The 18,889-nt window shown below is 31.9% G+C and overlaps 4 protein-coding genes across 4 annotated transcripts; 2 read left to right on the top strand and 2 right to left on the bottom strand.

Annotated features, from left to right (window-relative positions):
* Positions 1–466: 466 nt before the first annotated feature.
* Positions 467–2,003, bottom strand: LOC130941821 (uncharacterized). The gene is made up of 3 exons (XM_057870422.1): positions 1,741–2,003; positions 1,484–1,558; positions 467–839 (listed from the first exon to the last, which is right to left on the bottom strand). The coding sequence occupies exons 1-3, from the start codon at positions 1,919–1,921 to the stop codon at positions 541–543; spliced, it is 555 nt and encodes a 184-aa protein (XP_057726405.1). The 5' UTR covers positions 1,922–2,003; the 3' UTR covers positions 467–540.
* A 5,023-nt stretch (positions 2,004–7,026) lies between these two features.
* On the top strand, positions 7,027–9,312 carry LOC130939132 (GDSL esterase/lipase At4g10955-like). The gene is made up of 2 exons (XM_057867228.1): positions 7,027–7,408; positions 8,099–9,312. The coding sequence occupies exons 1-2, from the start codon at positions 7,308–7,310 to the stop codon at positions 9,150–9,152; spliced, it is 1,155 nt and encodes a 384-aa protein (XP_057723211.1). The 5' UTR covers positions 7,027–7,307; the 3' UTR covers positions 9,153–9,312.
* A 1,928-nt stretch (positions 9,313–11,240) lies between these two features.
* Positions 11,241–13,950, top strand: LOC130939131 (uncharacterized). The gene is made up of 2 exons (XM_057867227.1): positions 11,241–11,372; positions 11,745–13,950. Exons 1-2 carry the CDS (start codon positions 11,278–11,280, stop codon positions 13,918–13,920), a joined length of 2,271 nt encoding a protein of 756 aa, XP_057723210.1. The 5' UTR covers positions 11,241–11,277; the 3' UTR covers positions 13,921–13,950.
* Positions 13,951–15,795: 1,845 nt separating this feature from the next.
* Positions 15,796–16,734, bottom strand: LOC130939244 (uncharacterized). The gene has a single exon (XM_057867364.1). It carries the CDS (start codon positions 16,732–16,734, stop codon positions 15,796–15,798), a length of 939 nt encoding a protein of 312 aa, XP_057723347.1.
* Positions 16,735–18,889: the final 2,155 nt, after the last annotated feature.

Genomic DNA, 18,889 nt, shown 5'->3' with positions numbered 1-18,889 from the left:
ACTAGCGAATATGTTCAGTATATTCCGTTAAATAAAACATTTTTGGAACAGTAAGGATGTGATTATAAATTTAAAACTGGTGTAAAGATCCAATTAAAAACCTTTAAAGTGTAGACATTTGGTTATAAATTTGGTGAAACTACATTGACTAATAGAGTAATTTAACCATTTATATATAATGCTATGATAGCATGGATATGTTTATGTTCCTATTGAGTTCACTTGATTTTCTACTGCTGTAGAACTAATTCCAAAAGCAGAATATCAAAATTCAGGTTTCAAACTATTGTTTGCAGATGCTGTGTCAATGTTTATAATTCAAAACAAAACTAATTTTTACCCAAAACTTCACTCAGTATTAATTTTCAAGCATAAGGTGTATATATTATGTACTAATGACTAACAAGTGTTACTCCTAAAATCACTTGAAACAAAAATTATTCCTATGACAGACACCATATATATAGAACACTATAAAATAACTTAAAAACTAAGAATTTGGAGTAATCATCATTTATAGATTATATATATCTATATGTGTCAAGGAAAAAGCTGTACATAACCGGTTAATATAGCAATTCCTAGTATTATAAGTGGTGGGAGAAGCACAAATGCTCCTATGGTTGCAAAGAATACTGAATCATTTCTCTGAGACACTTCATTTAGGTAGTTTTGTCTCCTGATATTTCTCCTTTGTGAAATGGTTAAGAACTTTGCACTCACTTTCTTCAAGTTTTTCTTGCCTAGGAGTATGGTGAAATCATCATCCCTTTCCCCAACTAGTTGAGCAAGCTGCTCGCGGATCGTGAGCTTGCGCGAGCCGCCATCACTCTCATATCCTAGAAACCAAAAATGTTTGCATACTTGTTAAACCAACAATGCAAGGTGCTACAAATTCATGTTTTTAGCAGTGTGGCAAAACCATGGTCATTTTAAATCTTAGAACATCTCCAATACTTGGTTTCAGTTCAATTTTTATTTTGAGTTTCGCGAAATACCAGATCAGTATTTGTGGAATTATATGTCATAAAAAGTGATTTGAGACTAAATATGAGATTTGTCACTCTAACATTTGGTTTTAATTCAATTTAAACTTCATACAAGGTGACAAAATTTAATTGTTTCTCTACCAAAGTAAAATCAGTCTCTTCATATTGAGATCAGTCTCTTCATATTGAGACCAGTCTCATTTCATCAATCATCTCTAATGCAAGGTGAAACTTAAAAACCATCCACTTCCAATACATGTCAGAATTGAAACACCAAAAGCACTCCATTGAAGTTGCTCTTATGATTTCAAATGTAACACTCTTAACTTTCTGCTCAACTTCATCATCCAAAGAATATTTGAAATTTTCCACAAAAAATCTTACTTCAACATGATTTTTCAATGCAAAATTTCCAGAAATATTAAGACATTCCACTCCTCTAGTGGCATGACAATGAAGAGAATGATGAGTAATAAGTATAGTTAGTTACTTACCATTGAGAGGTATTGAGCTTGTAGATGTAAGTTGATCTAAAAGATCCAATTGTGCACGAGAAGAAGACAAAGTTCCTAAGCATTCATAACAAAAAACAGGGTTCCCCAAAAATCATATCAGCTAATTTCCCATTAATAAAAATCTAAACTTTGAAAAAATATAAGAATTTAATTTAAATACACAGTAACTATTTAAAAAAAATATAACTATACAAACATCATATTGACATAAATTTTATTAGTAATAATTGAGATACCAGAAGAAGAATCCTCCTCAGAAACTCCAGTGTCAGTTCTTTCTGATTGAGCACTTGTTCTGATTAAAGAAGAAGGATGGTAGAATTTGAGGAGGTTGTTATGTTTTCTTGTGACAAAGGAAGGTTTTGGATGAAGAGAAGCAGTGGTGGTAATATTCAAAGCCATGGAATCTTGCTTCATGAGAACTTAACAACAAACATCACTGTGTTTTGGTGAAAGTCTCATTGGTTTTTTGATGTGTGAGGTTTGCATTTTTTTAGTTAAAAGTATTTTAATTCAGCAAATGCCAAAGGGAGAGAATAACCGCCACAAATAATATTTATGGACTAAAGTAGAGGTTTCTAGTTTTTCTAGCCGTAGTTGCTCTTCATATTTCTTAAAGGTTTAAAACAACAAAAATTTGAAGTTTATTAATTATTAAGGGGAAATTAGTAAAATATCTGGCTGAATTATTTAATTGTTGACAAAATATATTCTTAATTTACGATAATGATTAAATAACAATAACATATTTAAAAATAAAAGTATTCAAATGTAAAAAAAATGTTTTTGTTAACAAAAATGACCGAAGTGATAAATGATAATATTTAAGTATTTTTAATGTTTTTTAATATTTTAAAAATATTTTTGTTGTTATCATAAATTGAAAGAGTTTTTTTTAATAGATATTTTGAAAGTGCCAAGATAATTGAAAAATATTATTAGCTAATTAATTGTCAAAAATAATAAATTTTACTAACTTTTTAATATTATTCTTTGAAAATTATTATTAATAAGAAATTTTAAATTATTTTAACAAAGGCATAACTTATACATTAAAAATTTGAATTTTGTTGTGATAAGAATGGGACGTGAATACCCATTTCTATGAGGAGCTTATTTTTTTAAGGAAGAATAATATTAAATGCACGTTGAAATTAAGTTCCCAATATATGTATAAATAGAGGCAAAGTCTTTGCCTGTGAGAGAAACACAAGCACATAATAATAATTTTCTCTCTTTCTTTGAGCAATATCTCTCTTATAATATATATATCTCTCTCACTTTTATATAATTATATACACATTACTTCATATAATATTAGTAAATACATATATGAATTATTATTGAGCTAATTATATTATATTAGAGTCTTCTATTTATACATCTTTATTTTATATTTAGTATATCTTTTATTTATTTTATAATACGTTATTAGCACGAGACTCTGATCAAATTTATAGGAAGACTCAGAAAATGGCAAGGATATGTAATGAAGATGTATGCCTTGCGGATAGTGCAAGTTCCCACACTATTCTCAAAAGTGATATATATTTTACCCATCTTGTGCCAAAAGAAGAATGTGTTAATACTATTATTGGCTCAGACAATGTGATTGAAGGCTCCGGAAGAGCTATAATTTTATTTTCCGGAGGAACAAAATTCATAATAAATAATGTACTATTGCCTACCAAGTCTCAAAGAAACTTGTTAAGCTTTAAAGATATTCGCCGAAATGGATATCATATTGAGACTATGAATGAGGGAAGTCATGAGTACTTATGTATCACAACTCATGATTCAAATAAAAAGGTTATATTAAAAAAGTTGCTCTCACTTTCATCTGGGTTATATTATACAAAGATTAGTACAATTGAATCACATGCCACTGTAAACCAGAAGTTTACTAGCACAAATGAATTTATAGCTTGGCACGACCGATTGGGTCATCTGGGAACAACCATGATGAAGAGAATTATTGAAAACTCTCATGGACATTCACTAAAAAACTAGAAGATTCTTAAACTAGTGAATTTTGTTGTGCTGCATGTTCACAGGGAAAGTTAATTTTAAGGCCATCACCAGTAAAGGTTGGATTTGAGTCCCCTGAATTCCTAGAAAGGATTCAAGGTGATATATTTCGACCTATTCATCCACCATGTGGATTTTTTAGATATTTTATGATCCTAATAGACGCATCTTTGAGATGGTCACATGTGTGCTTATTATCTTCTCGCAACCTGGCATTTGCGAGATTACTGGCTCAAATTATTCGATTAAAAGCACAATTTTCAGAAATCCAATCAAAGCAATTCGTCTTGATAATGCTAGTGAATTTACTTCCCAAGCATTTGATGCATATTGTATGGCTAATGGAATAAGTGTTGAACATCCAGTAGCTTATGTTTACACACAAAATGGGTTAGCATAATCACTTATTAAACGCCTCCAATTGATTGCTAGACCCTTACTTATGAGAACAAATCTCCCAACCTCGGTTTGGGGCATGCTATTTTACATGCCACAACACTTATTCGTTTGAGGCCAACGAGTTACCATCAGTTCTCTCCTATGCAATTAGCTTTTGGCCAGCAGCCAAATGTTTCCCATTTAAGAATATTTGGGTGTGCGATATATGTTTCCATCGCACCACCTAATCGCACCAAAATGGGACCCCAAAGAAAATTGGGGATATATGTTGGATATGATTCTCCCTCTATAGTGAGGTATCTTGAGATACAAACTGGAGATGTATTTAAAGCTCGGTTTGCGAAAAGGAACTTAATTGAAATGCATCATCCTTGATGCATTTAGATCCTCGATCAGGACAATGTGAACTAGAAGTTCAAAAGATTATACATTTGCAAAGAATAGCAAATGAATTGCCTGATGCATTTTCCGATACAAAGAGGATAACTAAATCTTATATACCAGCAGAAAATGCCCCAATTCAAATTGATATCCTAGTAGGACAAATAGCCACTGAAGCAAATACACGCCAAAAGAGTGGCAAGCCTGTCGGTTCTAAAGATAAAAATTCTCAAAAGAGAAAAGAGGTAAATACTATTCCTGTTGAAAAAGACACAGTAAAGACACCTGCAGTTGTCCAAAATTCTGATATAACGCTAGAAAACATTCAGGTATCTGAAAATTGTAAAAATGACGAGATCTCGATAAATTATGTCTTTACATGAGAGAAATGGGACCGAAATAAGACAATTGTCAATGAAATATTTGCGTATAATGTGGCATTGAATATCATGCATGAAAGTAAGGATCTTGAGCCAAGATCAGTCGAAGAATGTTGACAAAGGAATGATTGACCAAAATGGAAAGAAGCCATGAAGGCTGAATTAGACTCACTTGTAAAACGTGAAGTCTTCGGACCTGTAGTCCGTACACCAGAAGATGTAAAACCTACTGGATACAGATGGGTATTTGTGAGAAAACGAAATAAGAAAAATGAAATTGTGGTAACAGCCTATTTGTACGGCTCATTAGATCGTGATATCTATATGAAAGTCTCTGAAGGACTAAAGATATCTAAACCATCCAATGAATATTCACAAGGGTTATACTCAGTCAAATTGCAAAGATCTTTATATAGTCTAAAGCAATCTGGACGAATGTGGTATAATTGTCTTACTGAGTATCTGGCAAAAAACGGATTCAAGAATGATGATATCTGCCCCTGTGTTTTCATAAAGAAATCTACATCTACATCTGGATTCATTATAATTGCTGTGTACGTTGATGATTTAAATATTATTGGGACTCCTGAAGAGATTCCAACGATTATAAAAACTCTAAAAAGAAGAGTTTGAGATGAAAGATCTTGGAAAGACTAAATTTTGTCTCGGCCTGCAGATCGAGCATACAAAAAATGGGATATTTATTCATCAAAAAACATACACATAAAATATCTTGAAGAGATTTTATATGGATAAGTCACATCCATTAAGTACCCCAATGATTGTAAGATCTTTGGATGTGAAAAAGGATCAATTCCGTCCTAAAGAAGAGAATGAAGATATCCTTGGTCCTGAAGTGCCATATCTTAGTGCCATTGGAGCGCTAATGTATCTTGCTAATAATACGCGACCTGACATATCATTCGCGGTGAATTTACTAGCAAGGTATAGTTCCTCTCCAACCAGAAGACATTGGAGTGGAATCAAGCAAATCTTTCGATATTTTCATGAAACGGTTGATATGGGATTTTATCCCTATGGATCTAAGTCACAACTAGTTGGCTATGCAGATATTGGCTACTTGTTTGATCCACATAAAGGGAGATCTCAAACAGGATATCTGTTTACATATGGTGGAACAGCTATATCATGGAGGTCCATGAAACAGACGATTGCTACAACCTCCTCTAATCATGCTGAAATACTCGCGATACATGAAGCTAGTCGCGAGTGTTTTTGGCTCAGGAGTTTGATCCAATATATTCTGTTATCACGTAGACTGATTGATCATAAGATAGCTCAAACTGTTCTGTTTGGAAATAATACAGCATGCATTGCTCAACTTAGAGGCGGATATATCAAAAGCCATAGAACAAAGCACATTTCTCCTAAATTCTTCTTCACTCATGATCTTCAAAATCAATGGACAATTGATGTCCAACAGATCCGCTCAAATGACAATCTAGTAGATTTATTCACAAAGTCACTCCCAAAATCCTCATTTGAAAGATTGGTACATGAGATTGGGATGTACCGATTTCGAGACATTAAATGATGTCGACAAAAGGGGGAGACTGTACTCTTTTTTCCTTGGTCAGATTTTTTTTCTATTGGGTTTTTCTTGACAAGGTTTTTAATGAGACAGTCTCCATCACAAAGGATATTGTACTCATTTTTTTTTCACTAAGGTTTTTCCCACAGGATTTTCCTTTAGTAAGGTTTTAATGAGTCAATAATCCTAAATGGGCATCCAAGGAGGAGTGTTGTGATAAGAATGGGACGTGGATGCCGATTCCTATGAGGAGCTTATTTTTCCAAGGAAGAAAAATATTAAATGCATGTTGAAATTAAGCTCCCAATATATATATAAATAGAGGTCTTTGTCTCTGAGGGAAACACAAGCACACAATAATAATTCTCTCTCTTTCTAGCAATATCTCTCTCACTTTTATATAATTATATACACATTACTTCATATAATATTAGTAAATTCATATATGAATTATTATTGACCTAATTATATTAATATTAGAGTCTTCTATTTATACATCTTTATTTTATATTTAATATATCTTTTATTTATTTTATAATAAATTTAATAATTTTTCTATATAAATCTTTCACATTAGTAACCTTTAACTAACAAAAAGTCAAAAACAGTTAAAGTGATTGATATAAAAATATTGTACTTAAATTTTTGTTATTACAGGTAACTTTAACAAGTATCTTTAATAAAAAAATTCTAAAAAGAATAGATAGCGTAGCATTACATACATGCATTGAGATTTGAGAACCAACCATTCGTCATGGACCAATGGTTCGATCCGAAAGATATGATTATGAACAGTGCCTTTATATTATTCGTTAAGGAAAAATAAAAAAAAAAATGTTGAATTCGATACCAAGTTGCCAACTTTTGCCACCAAGCTTCCACATTGGAAAAGGAAAAGAAACTTGGCACCACTTTTGTTCCCCATATATGCAAGCTACTATTTCTCTCTTTTTCATTGCTAATTGTTTTTCTTCAATTTCACTGCATCATCACCATGCAAAGGTTACTACTTTAACTAAGAATCATTGAGGGTGAGTTGGTGTTCTTTTGCTACCAATTGTTGATGGCAAAACGCAGTGAAGAAGCTCACCCTTACGCCTTTCATGTTTCTGGCCCAAGAAATTTAACCACTCTTAACTGGAAGGACCTCATCAATTCTACTTGGTAAACAATAACACCAGCAACCCCATTTCAATTTTTCATGAATTTTGCTTTTTTCATTTATGGATTTGGTGATTTATTGGCTATAATTTGTTTATGTTTGAGGTTTGGTGTGAAAAGTCTGCTACTTTTTTGTTGGGCATTTGAAAGAGAACAACTTTGGTTTTTTTTTTCTTGTTTAAAGTATTGATTTTGAAGATTTTGGCACAATGGGTTGTGACATATGAGTGTAAAGTTCTGTACTTTTTACCTAATCTGTATGTAGGGTTCTTTAGGTTACTGTTTTTTTTATTGAAGGATCTAGCATGAAAATGAGATATATAGGCTAAGATAATATAGCATAGTTTATTAGCAGTGTTGATTGGATATTTAATTAGAGATCTAAATTACAGAACTTAAGGGCTTTTCCATAATCAAATTTTCTTGAATTTTAGCTGCAATGAAGGTTTTGCTTTACTAGTTGACTTGGAACTATAAATAATCTTAACTTCTTAGCTTAGGGATCCTGGGGTTGTGCAGAGCCATGATGTAGAAAAGAAAGTGTTTCCATATTATGTGGAAGCCTTCATTGTTAATTTTGACCTAACTATATTTAATTTCATATTAGCTTCATTTGCCATAATAAATCTGATGAAACTTTTTAGCACTTGTTTGATGTGTATGTTGCTGATGGATCTTATTTTTTGCATATAGGAAGGATGAGAAGTACAAGCGAACCGTCATTGCCTGCTTTATACAAGCAACTTACTTGCTTGAACTTGATAGGCAGGAAAACAGAACAAATGGAAATGCTCTAGCTCCGAATTGGTGGATTCCCTTCAAGTACAAACTCACACAAACCTTGATTGATGAAAGAGATGGGTCAATTTTCGGTGCAATATTCGAATGGGATCGATCTGCAGCACGGGCTGACTTGATTGTAATGAGACCTAGTGGTGCCCCAAGAGCTGTTTTAGCACTCAGAGGAACATTACTCAAAAGCCCCACGATGCGGCGAGACATTGAAGATGACCTCCGCTTTCTTGCTTGGGAAAACTTAAAAGGCTCTGTCAGGTTTAAGGTAGCTTTGGAGGTACTGAAATCGGTTTGTGACATGCATGGAAGAAGTAATGTATGTATTGCAGGGCATTCCTTGGGGGCTGGATTTGCTCTTCAAGTTGGAAAGATGCTAGCAAAAGAGGGGATTTATGTGGAGACACATTTATTCAATCCACCTTCTCTTTCACTAGCCATAAGTCTCAGAAATCTTGGCAACAAAGCGGAATTTGTTTGGAATAGGCTTAAATCTATGCTTCCTTTGAGCGGCGAAGCACAGGCAAGCACTGAAGGAGATAAGACTAATACAAACACAAACACAAACACATCGAGCATAGCTTCGTCAAAGGGTTGGATGCCTCGACTACCTAGTTTTGGTTCTAAGGATAGTGTTGCTGTCGGAAAATGGGTTCCAAATCTTTATATCAACAGCAATGACTATATATGTTGCTCTTATACTTACCCTGATGGCACGGCAGTGAAGATCAGCAGCAAGGAGAATCTCAGTAAAACAAATGCGCAAATCGCAGCGAAGTTGTTTGTTGTGTCAAAGGAAAAACAGAAATTTCTTGAGGCTCATGGATTGGAACAATGGTGGTCAAGTGATGCAGAACTTCAGCAAGTTATTCAGAATAGCAAAGTCATTAGCAGGCAACTTAGGTCTCTATACCATGTTACTCCTTCACAAGTAACACTGATAAAACCAGTGTAACAATCCAGATTTTAAGCTGAAGTAAATCATTTTCAATCTTAATAACAACCTGATTTTGTGTTAATTCTTAATTCAAGTTTTGTAACTTGTTCTTTTTTAACTTAGCAAAAGTTTTATAATTATACTAGATTACTACTTGAGGATATTTTAAGTTTTGTATAAGGCTCACTGCTTTTATTTTATTATTTTTTTAGCCTCCCATAATGTTAAAAATGGAGAATAATTTTGTGCAAAGATTCTACTTTCTAGAGCATATAATGCTTTTTTCAACATATTGCCATGCCACAAATAAAATGCCTTATTTATCATGAAGTATCATATGCTAAGAGCAATGGTATTTTGTTTCTAACTTTCTTTAATTTTGCGTGTTGACAAAGCTAAAAAGTGAAGGTCTAATTACCTTTTAATTAAGATAGAACTTATTTATTATGAAAAAATTATAAATTCAATAGTAATTGATTTATCACTTTATTATTGTACTAAGGTTTTCATTTTAGAGAATCTTTTTTCAATAAAGTAATATCAACACAAACAAAGGGTTTAGATATTTAATATTAATTTCTCATATCCATTAAGCATTCTTTCTAACTTAAATACCCATTTTCTAAAAATATAGTTACTAATAAAGTATGTATAGAAACAAACAATTATGAATACAGTTTATGATACATTATAGTATGCTAGTTATGAACAGGATAATTACAGAGACATTAGTGGGATTATTTGGCTATAAAACAAAGACTTTTCGGATGATCTTCCATGAAAGATGGAAAAGTCCACTCAACTAAGGTTCAATTTGGGTCAACTTAAATAATTTTTTTTTATTAATAGTAGCTTATAAATAAGTTATTTTGTATTTGAATTTTTAGCTATAAAAGTACTTATTTTAAAGTTGTAGCTTTTGGATAAATAACTCAAAAAATACAATTTTTTCCACAAAAAATAGATATTAAAACATCGATAATAACAAATACTTTCAATATTGAATGTTGATTTTCTATAACCTAATCACTAATATTACAATTGTTTAGGCAATTAATTCTTTATTTACTTTCTTATTAGTTCCATTTTTCAGGTAGAAACTGGTTCTTCTACTTCATCTTCACTCATAACGGTGTTCTTGTATGTGGTAAATAGTAATAAAATTTTAATTCACAATAATCTTGATGACAATGCCAAAGAAATTATTGTGTAGTTAGTGTTTGATGTTTTATTGTGTATGATATGGTAGATAAAAATAAAAAATAAATGTAAAATGTGTGTCAATGTATATTTTATTGCTGTTTTTATTTTTTTTTATTTCTATTAGAATTTTCTCCTCTTTTATTGGGGTCAAGAACTTGCTATAACTAATTATAAAAATAATAGCAGCTGTATAAAAATAAAATCACATGAAAAAAAATAAAATTAAAATTGAGATTTTATACCACACACAATGTTAAATACAAATTTAATAATATAAACAGAGTGGTAAAATGATAGGAAAAATTTTTTTTAAAAGAATATATGCAATAGGTGGTTCAGATGGAACATTACTTTAAAATGGTAGTGGAGGACGTGAAAATGATGGTGGAAGGCATATGTTAAAAGCATATGAAACCTTGGGTGAAAATAGTGGTGGACGGCAGTATTTTCAATAGTTTTACAGAGCCAAGAATATATATTTTTCTTTGTTTTGAGGTATTTTTTTTTGTGAATGCTATAGTGCCTAACACTTTGTACCTAAGTTACTAAAAAAGGTAAATAAATTATATTTAATAAATTTTACATGATTTGTTTTTTATTTTAAATATTTTATTTTTTATTTTAAAAAGGAAGTTAGACAATTTAAGCACCATATCAAAGGCATCATAGAACTCACATTTTTTTTACGGATAGAATGACTTATTTAGGAGAAAAAGTCATATATTTCAAAAGTCAGAAAAAGTACCTTCTGCTGCTTTCTAAATGGACTCAAGTCTAATAAAGTCTACATTCTTATTTTGCTTTTCCCTTTCCTTGCCATTTGCTGTGGTTAAGTTTCCACAATGGAAAATTAGCACTTAAAGAGGGCTTTGCCTATAGCATCACTGTGTCAGCAACTCAATCAAGTAACAAACAGTGTCTGGATTCTTAACTTCTGTTAATGGCAAACCATGAAGATCACAAATATGCTTTTCATGTCTCTGGCCCTCAGAACTTGCCTTCCCTTAATTGGAGAAACAACTTCAATTCCACTTGGTCAGTGTATAACTAACAGCCTTAGATTTGTGTGGAGAGAGAGATCTATACTAGTAGCATGCATGGTTTCTGTTTTGATGACCAGTTCATAAAATCTTAGCAGCAAACGGGTTGTGATATATGAATTTAAAGTTGCAAACTTTAACAAATGGGTTTTCAAAGTTTTTGACTTTGCATATTTTGTTACTATTTTAGCCTTTTTCTTATTTAGTTGATGTTTCTAGTTGTTTCTAATATTCATTTAATTTCCAAAGTTTTTCTTGTTTTCATTAACAAAGGGAACTTTCTTTACTCTTCATTTGTCATCCTAAATTAAAATTAATCACATTCTTACATGTAAGTATGGCGCTAATGATTGTTTTATGGACATAGGAAGGATGAATATTATAAACAAGCTGCCATATCCTGCTTTACACGGGCAGCTTACGCACTCGAAGTTGATAGACAAGATAACAAAACACAAGAGAATGCTTTGGCTCCAAAGTGGTTGATTCCCTTCAAGTACAAGCTCACAAAGACATTGATTGATGAAAGAGATGGATCCATTTTCGGAGCAATATTCGAATGGGATCGATCTGCAGCATTGGAAGACTCGGTGCTAATTAGGCCTCTTGGTAACCCCAAAGCTGTTTTAGCACTCAGAGGAACATTAACCAAAAGGCATACAATAAGGAGAGATTTCGAAGATGACCTTCGCTTTCTCTTCTTAGAAAGCTTGAAGGGCTCTTCTAGGTTCAAAGTAGCTATGGATGCATTAAGATCACTTTGTGATGAATATGGAAGCCGGAATGTGATTATTGCAGGACATTCCTTGGGTGCTGGATTTGCTCTTCAATTGGGAAAGGAACTAGCACGAGAAGGGATTTATGTTGAAGCACATTTGTTTAATCCACCTTCTGTTTCACTAGCCTTGAGTCTTGAAAATACTAGAGAATATGCAGAATATGTGTGGAACATGCTTAAATCTATGCTTGTGTCAAATAGCAAAGTTGAAATCAGCAATGATGAAGAGAAGAGTGCTAGATTACAATTGATCAGTAGGATACCTTATCTATCTGGCTTGATGGATTCCAGTTTTTGGGTGGACAAATTTGTTCCTCATCTGTATGTCAATGAAAATGACTTGATTTGCAGCTTTTATGTTGATCCTGATGATAGCATAAGAGTGAAGAACACCGAAAAGGACAATACAAACTCTGCGGATGGAGAAATTGTGGCGAAGTTGTATGTTGTTTCCAAAGAAAATCAGAAATTTCTTGAGGCTCATGGCCTAGATCAATGGTGGTCAAGTGATGCTCATAGTACTAGACTCATGAGGAGGCAACTTAGATCTTTAGATGCTGCTTCCTTTTTAAAAGTAACATGTTTACTTTATCCGAAATCTATTTCGCTATTGAGGAATAATCTTCAGTATATTGTATGCTTGGAGAATTGGACACCTCAGTTATCTTGCTTGAAGGATTCTTTCTTTTCAGTTCCTACTGAGTTTTTTGTTGTCTACAAGGAAAAACTGAAATTTCTTGTGGCTCACGGCTTGGAACAATGGTGGCCAAGTGATGCAGAACTTCAACAGGCTATTCATAATGGCAAACTCACAAGTCAGCAACTTAGATTGTTATATGCTATCTCACCCAAGGAAGTTTATCGTTTATTCGATCCATCTTCTGTTTTGCTTTCAATGAGTCTCAGTGGTATTGCAGAAAAGGCAGAATTTCTTTGGTTTTGGAATAGTATTCATCATATGTTTTGCTCGAGTGGCAAAATTCAAGTCAGCCAAATTTGGAATAGATTCAAATCATTGTTTCCTTCAAATACAAAGGCTCGAATCGCCAACAATGCAGATAAGATTCTTCTGTTGTCTGGTTTGAAGGATTATGTTTTTGGAACAGCCAAGTGGGTTCATCATCTGTATGGTGTAGGAGAGAAAATGATTTACAAGGAGACAATTGATGTTACAAATGCTCAAACGCCAGAAGATTTCTTCATTGTCTCCAAGGAGAAACTGAAATTCCTTGGGGTTCATGGAGTTGAACAGTGGTTTTCAAGTGATGCAGAATTTCAGAAATCTATCCATAGTAGCAAATTCATAAGTCAACAACTTCGGTATCTATATTCAAGTTCTTGCGAATTAGCACATTTGTTTAATCCAAGACTTCAAGACAGGAATAATGCAGAGAAGACTTCAAGTGTAAGTTCTCGAGTGGCGAAATCAGTTCCTGTCATAGAAGAGAATATGGTTGATAGGGAGAGCACTGATGATCCTTTAAATGTGCAAATCGGGACAAAGTTGTTTTTCGCCTTCAAGGAGAAACAGAAATTTCATAGGCTGGAACAATGGAGGTTAAAGGATGCAGAGAATGGGAAACTTGATGTGCAAGTAACAAATTTGTTCAATCCACCTTCTATTACCCTGGCCAAGAATCTCATAAAGGCTTGTGGCTTAGAGCAATGCTGGTCGAGTGATACAGTTCTTCGACTCGCTATCCATAACAGCAGATTCTTGAGCAAATTTAGATCTGCACAATCAACTCATGGAAAGCCATGGTAACAATGGATTTTTACTCTGATATGGTTTGTATAATGACATGTTTTAATTACCAAGAATTTCTAAAAATGAAGGTATTAAATAGCTTTATATATTATATAGTAACAATTAAGTTTTCTTGATTTTCATTTAATTGATACTAGGGGAATATAAATTTTTTAAGATTACAGTCCACTTTATTTTGATAGTATATATTATGCATGGTATAAAAGAATTATAAAATCAAACTATTTTTACAAAAAAAAAAGTCATAAGTTGACAAAAATCTTTGGCGAAGAAGACCAAGATCTCTGTAGATAAAAAAATTAAATAACAAAATTTTTTAGTTATTATTTTTATATGAAAAAGTCTAATTTTTTATTTGAATTATATTATTTTGTTAATTTTATTTTTTGTAGAACAAAAAGGTAGAAAAAATAGAGAATGAGAGAAAAGAGAGAGAGATAAAGATGAAGAATGAAAGTGAGAGTAAGAGTTTGTTAATTTTGGAAGAAAAATTTTTATTTTAACTGTAATAAAAAAATATCGGATGACATATTTTGATTTGTCAAATTACTAATATAAAATATAAATCATATATAGAGTGAAAATGGTAGAGAGAAATAGAAAGATGGAGAGAGGTATATGAGATAATTTAAGAAGGGAGTTTATTAATTTTGGAAAAAAAAATATTTTCTCTCAATTTTAATAAGAGAGTGTCATGTGACTCGTACGATTATTAAATTAGATAATATATGATACACAATATAGGTATATTTCAATTTCAATTTTAATTTGAATGTAATTAAAGAATGATATATTGCATATTTTGATAATCAAATTAGTAAATTAGTCATTGATATTGATAATGATATATAAAATAAATAGAATGGTTAGAGGAATGAAAGAGATAGAAAAATAAAAAAAAAAGAGGAGAGAACTCTTTAATTTTAGAGAAAAATATTTGATTTCAATTGTAACGAGAGAGTGACATATGGCTTAAGTACTGCAACACTCCATGGAAGATAGTAGCTTCAATTGCTGGAATTTTTCTCCTTATTCTCACTATTATTCACAGTATTTTCTATCCTCCAAGTAGTACTAGCTTAATGCATGTGCTGTGTACCTTGGATGATGATTATTATATATTCAATGCTCAATATGGTTATAGCCCATATATTATATATATAGGGCTACTCTGCAGTTGTATCAACATTTGAATATAATATTTTTTTTATTGTTACTTTCTTTACATTATTTACACGTTTATTCTGAAATTATTATTCAAATTAAACATCATGTTCTATTTTAAAGAAAACAAGAGAAGCTATTAAGTAAATAAATAATGGCGAGCCTGGTTAAACATCAAAGTAACTTTAATTTAATTTGGCAAACATATGATATGCTTCAGCAAATTAAGTAAATAAATAATATTATAGGAACTCATTTTGTTAGTTCTAAATTCTAATAAATTTAAGACAATTTTTAAGTACTTACAAAAAATTAGGAGAACATTAAAGAGAATAATATGCTTTCTTATGGAAGAGTTAATGACATAAAAGCAAATAAATCTAAAAAATTATAATTGAATAAAAATTAACATAAAAATAAGAACAATTAAAATATTATTAACAAAAAAATTAAAACATACATCAGTGTGATAAATGAGTAAGTCAAAATTTGACTGAAGCTAAAAACCAAAAGTACAGATTTCACAATTTCATCAAACTAAGATGAATTAAAAAAGAAAGTAGTTGGCTCGAGTTTGTTTTTGGTAAAGAAAATTGTGGAAAGAATAATATAGTACTTAGCAAAAGAGTTGAATCCAACACGTTGATGCCCACGTGACCTTCTTCCACTTTCTGCTTCTTCCTTTGATAACAGTTTCAGAGCTTTGTACTAAAACTTTTGGTGCACCGCTTTATTATTCATTCTTCCCCTTTTGAAGATCTTGTTCCTTCTCCTCTCTTCAGTGGACCACTTTTCCGTCAAAGCCTTCCAAGTAATTTCAAAGCTCTCACTGAATCTCCTTGCAACTCTATGAATCTGATCCCTTTGAGGGTACATGAATCCATAAGAAAACAAAAGCCTCATATCCTTTGCAAATTCATGAGGCCCTGAATACACGAATTTGTGCAGCTTTGACTCTATTTCCTCAAACCCTATTGGCTTCAACAACACACTCTCACATTTGTTACCAACAATCCCTAACTTCTTGGGATCCACAGTCTTATTGAAAGCCCAGCCGTCTCTTCCAACCATGAAGCGCTTCAAGATCACCCAACACTGCATCTTTTGATAACGATCCATTCTCTGCTCATTCCGAACCACCTTCATCTCCTCTTCCTTCTTCGAACCGGTTCTTGGGATTCTTGAACATGCATTGTGATGTTCTTCCTCTTCCTTCTTCGTGTTCTTCGAGTCAAGCACCTTAGAACCGGTTCTTGAGACTCTTGAACATGCATTGTGGTATTCTTGCACGGAAGATTTTGTGGAAACAGAAACTTCAGAAGTTGCCAACTTTCTTCTCTTTCTGCCTCCGCGAGAATCAGCACCATCATCGTCCTTCTTCTGTTTGCACTGTGCATCAGTTGACAAGGTTCTACAACCTTCTGCATGGCTCTTTCCCACTACATTCCACGAGTATTCAGTAGTACTGCAATGCTGATCTTTCTTCCTCTTCTCGCCGCATGAATCAGAAGCCATAAATTCTGGTCCACGCTTTTCAGTATCAGCATCATGCTTTAGTGTGCATTCTTCAGATGACACTGTTCTTGAACGCGGCAAACGAAGCTTAATTATGAGTCTCTTTCTTGGGGCAACCTCTGCCTCTGCCATTGAAAAACTTGGTTGTTGATGTTTCGAGTGAACAAGGGTTTCAAGACTCGATCTTTGGTAGGATTAATTACGGAAAGAAGAAACAAACAAGTTCGTGGGGGTACAATCAGTACTACAATGTGGTATAATATAGGATTAAAAGGGTTTGCTTTACCATTACTTGTTTACTTACAAAACAAGGCAAAATAACATATTGTGGTAGTTTTTTTAATATGGTTTGTTTGAGTTATCTTTTTTTGAAAGAGTTATATTCTTTTAAAAAATTTTATAAAAAAATAAAAATAATTTTATGTTTGGATATATTATATAAAAAGATTTTTTTTGTTTATTAATTATATTCAGGTATAATAATATAAAAATATATTTTTTTATTTATTATGTAAAAATTATCTTTTTTTAAAGGAAAAAGATGTTTAAAAAAAATATAAATTATAGCATTTTAAGTTATACGAAAAGATCTTTTGGATTAACTTAAATGAAAAGAATCACTTTTGTGTACACCTTTCTTTCATATAGAGTTGTTGCATCTGTTTTGTTTTCTCAAGCTCTCTTCTGCTGTTATTTGTTCTTCAAGCAAGTTATCTAGTTGGTTATCAGTTATTCTGTTGTGACTAGTCTTGGAGTTAGCAAGCTGACTCACCTTTCATTTAGCATAGCTTATATATGTTGTACTTGAGACACCTTCCATTTTCTGCACAACTCATCCCTAATGTTTATGTTTGCTATGATTTCAACCACTCTTACCTAAACACGAATTCTGGTGCTAAGTGCTATCATAGTAACACTATCATCATGGTTCTGACTTTGTTACTCCCTCTCTCCATGCCACTCTTATTCATTAAATTGGTGCCTTTCTGCTTATTTTTGTCATAATTGAGTTAAGACTGTTAATCCTTCTTATGCAGTTGTTAAGTGAGTCACCCTATTCAGCCTTGATTTCATTTCATATCTGAAACATCACTTATTTGAATGTCATTGTTATTATTATGTATCTGAATTACTTCATTGTTTTCTATATCATTCTGTATGTGAATGGATTTATAGCCATGTATGCAACCCTTGCAAGCAGAGAATTCCAGAATCACTTTTATCTTGGAGTTCATTGAAGGAAAACTTAGTAGAATAATAAAATTTAAAACCAATTCAACAACAATTTCATAAGAACAACTCACAATACAAGCAAATCAAGCATAATTTTCATGCATTATTGTTAGATTAGTCTTAATTTTTTTGAAAATTTAGCTAGTAGGGGTATATTTGATGCAAATCGAAAACTTTTAGGACAAAATTAAAACAAAATAAAACTTAGAGATATTTTTAAAATTTTTGTCAAACTTCAGGGACAAAAAGTATACTTTACCCTTTTATTAATTATCCCGTATAGTGTACGAGAACATACACTAGTTTTGGTTGTAAAATTAGTAAAGAAAAGAAGAAAATTTCTTAATGTTAGAAAGAAAAATTTGATTTCAATTACAATGAAAAAGTGAGATGTGACATATTTTGGTTGTAAAATTAGAAATATATAATAAATTTAAAATTTTAAAATTAACTTTACAACCATATAATTGTCATTTCAAATTTTCTAAATATATATGTTTATTGTTATAGTTTACTCCTTTTTAAATTAATATCATATTTCTAATTCAATATAAATGACTTTAATTTTAAAAGATTTTAATTTTTAAAATTAACTCTAAAAGGGTGTAATTATAATTTCAGGTCTTCTATTTTTTATTTTTATTTTTTTGTTTAATTGTATAATAGTAAAAAAATACCAAAATAAAAAAACTCTTAGCCCAAATATTTTTTTAAATCACTATAATATCAAATACTAACAAAAATGGCCATCCAACTTAAAATGGGTCCAAACCCAAAAAAAAAACTCTCTTATTCCTTCTTATTTATGGAGCTTCAAAACTCCAAATATATACTTTTGTAGGAGTGTGCATGGATCGGGTAAAACTGGGTTTGATGTGACTCAGACCCGACCCGAAATATGTATCGGGCTCATTTTTGAGACTCGAACCCGACCCTTGACCCGATGAAACCTATACCCTTTTAGGCCACAACTATACTAGGTGAAAATTGGGCCGTTAACATTATATTACCTTGATACCTTCTTGTAAGTTAGCAACTTAGCATATAAAAATAT

Source organism: Arachis stenosperma, chromosome 7 (genome assembly GCF_014773155.1).
Source record: "Arachis stenosperma cultivar V10309 chromosome 7, arast.V10309.gnm1.PFL2, whole genome shotgun sequence".
Classification (NCBI taxonomy): Eukaryota; Viridiplantae; Streptophyta; class Magnoliopsida; order Fabales; family Fabaceae; genus Arachis; species Arachis stenosperma.
Note: the sequence above shows the minus strand (reverse complement) of the source record. Positions and strands in the feature narration are given on the sequence as shown.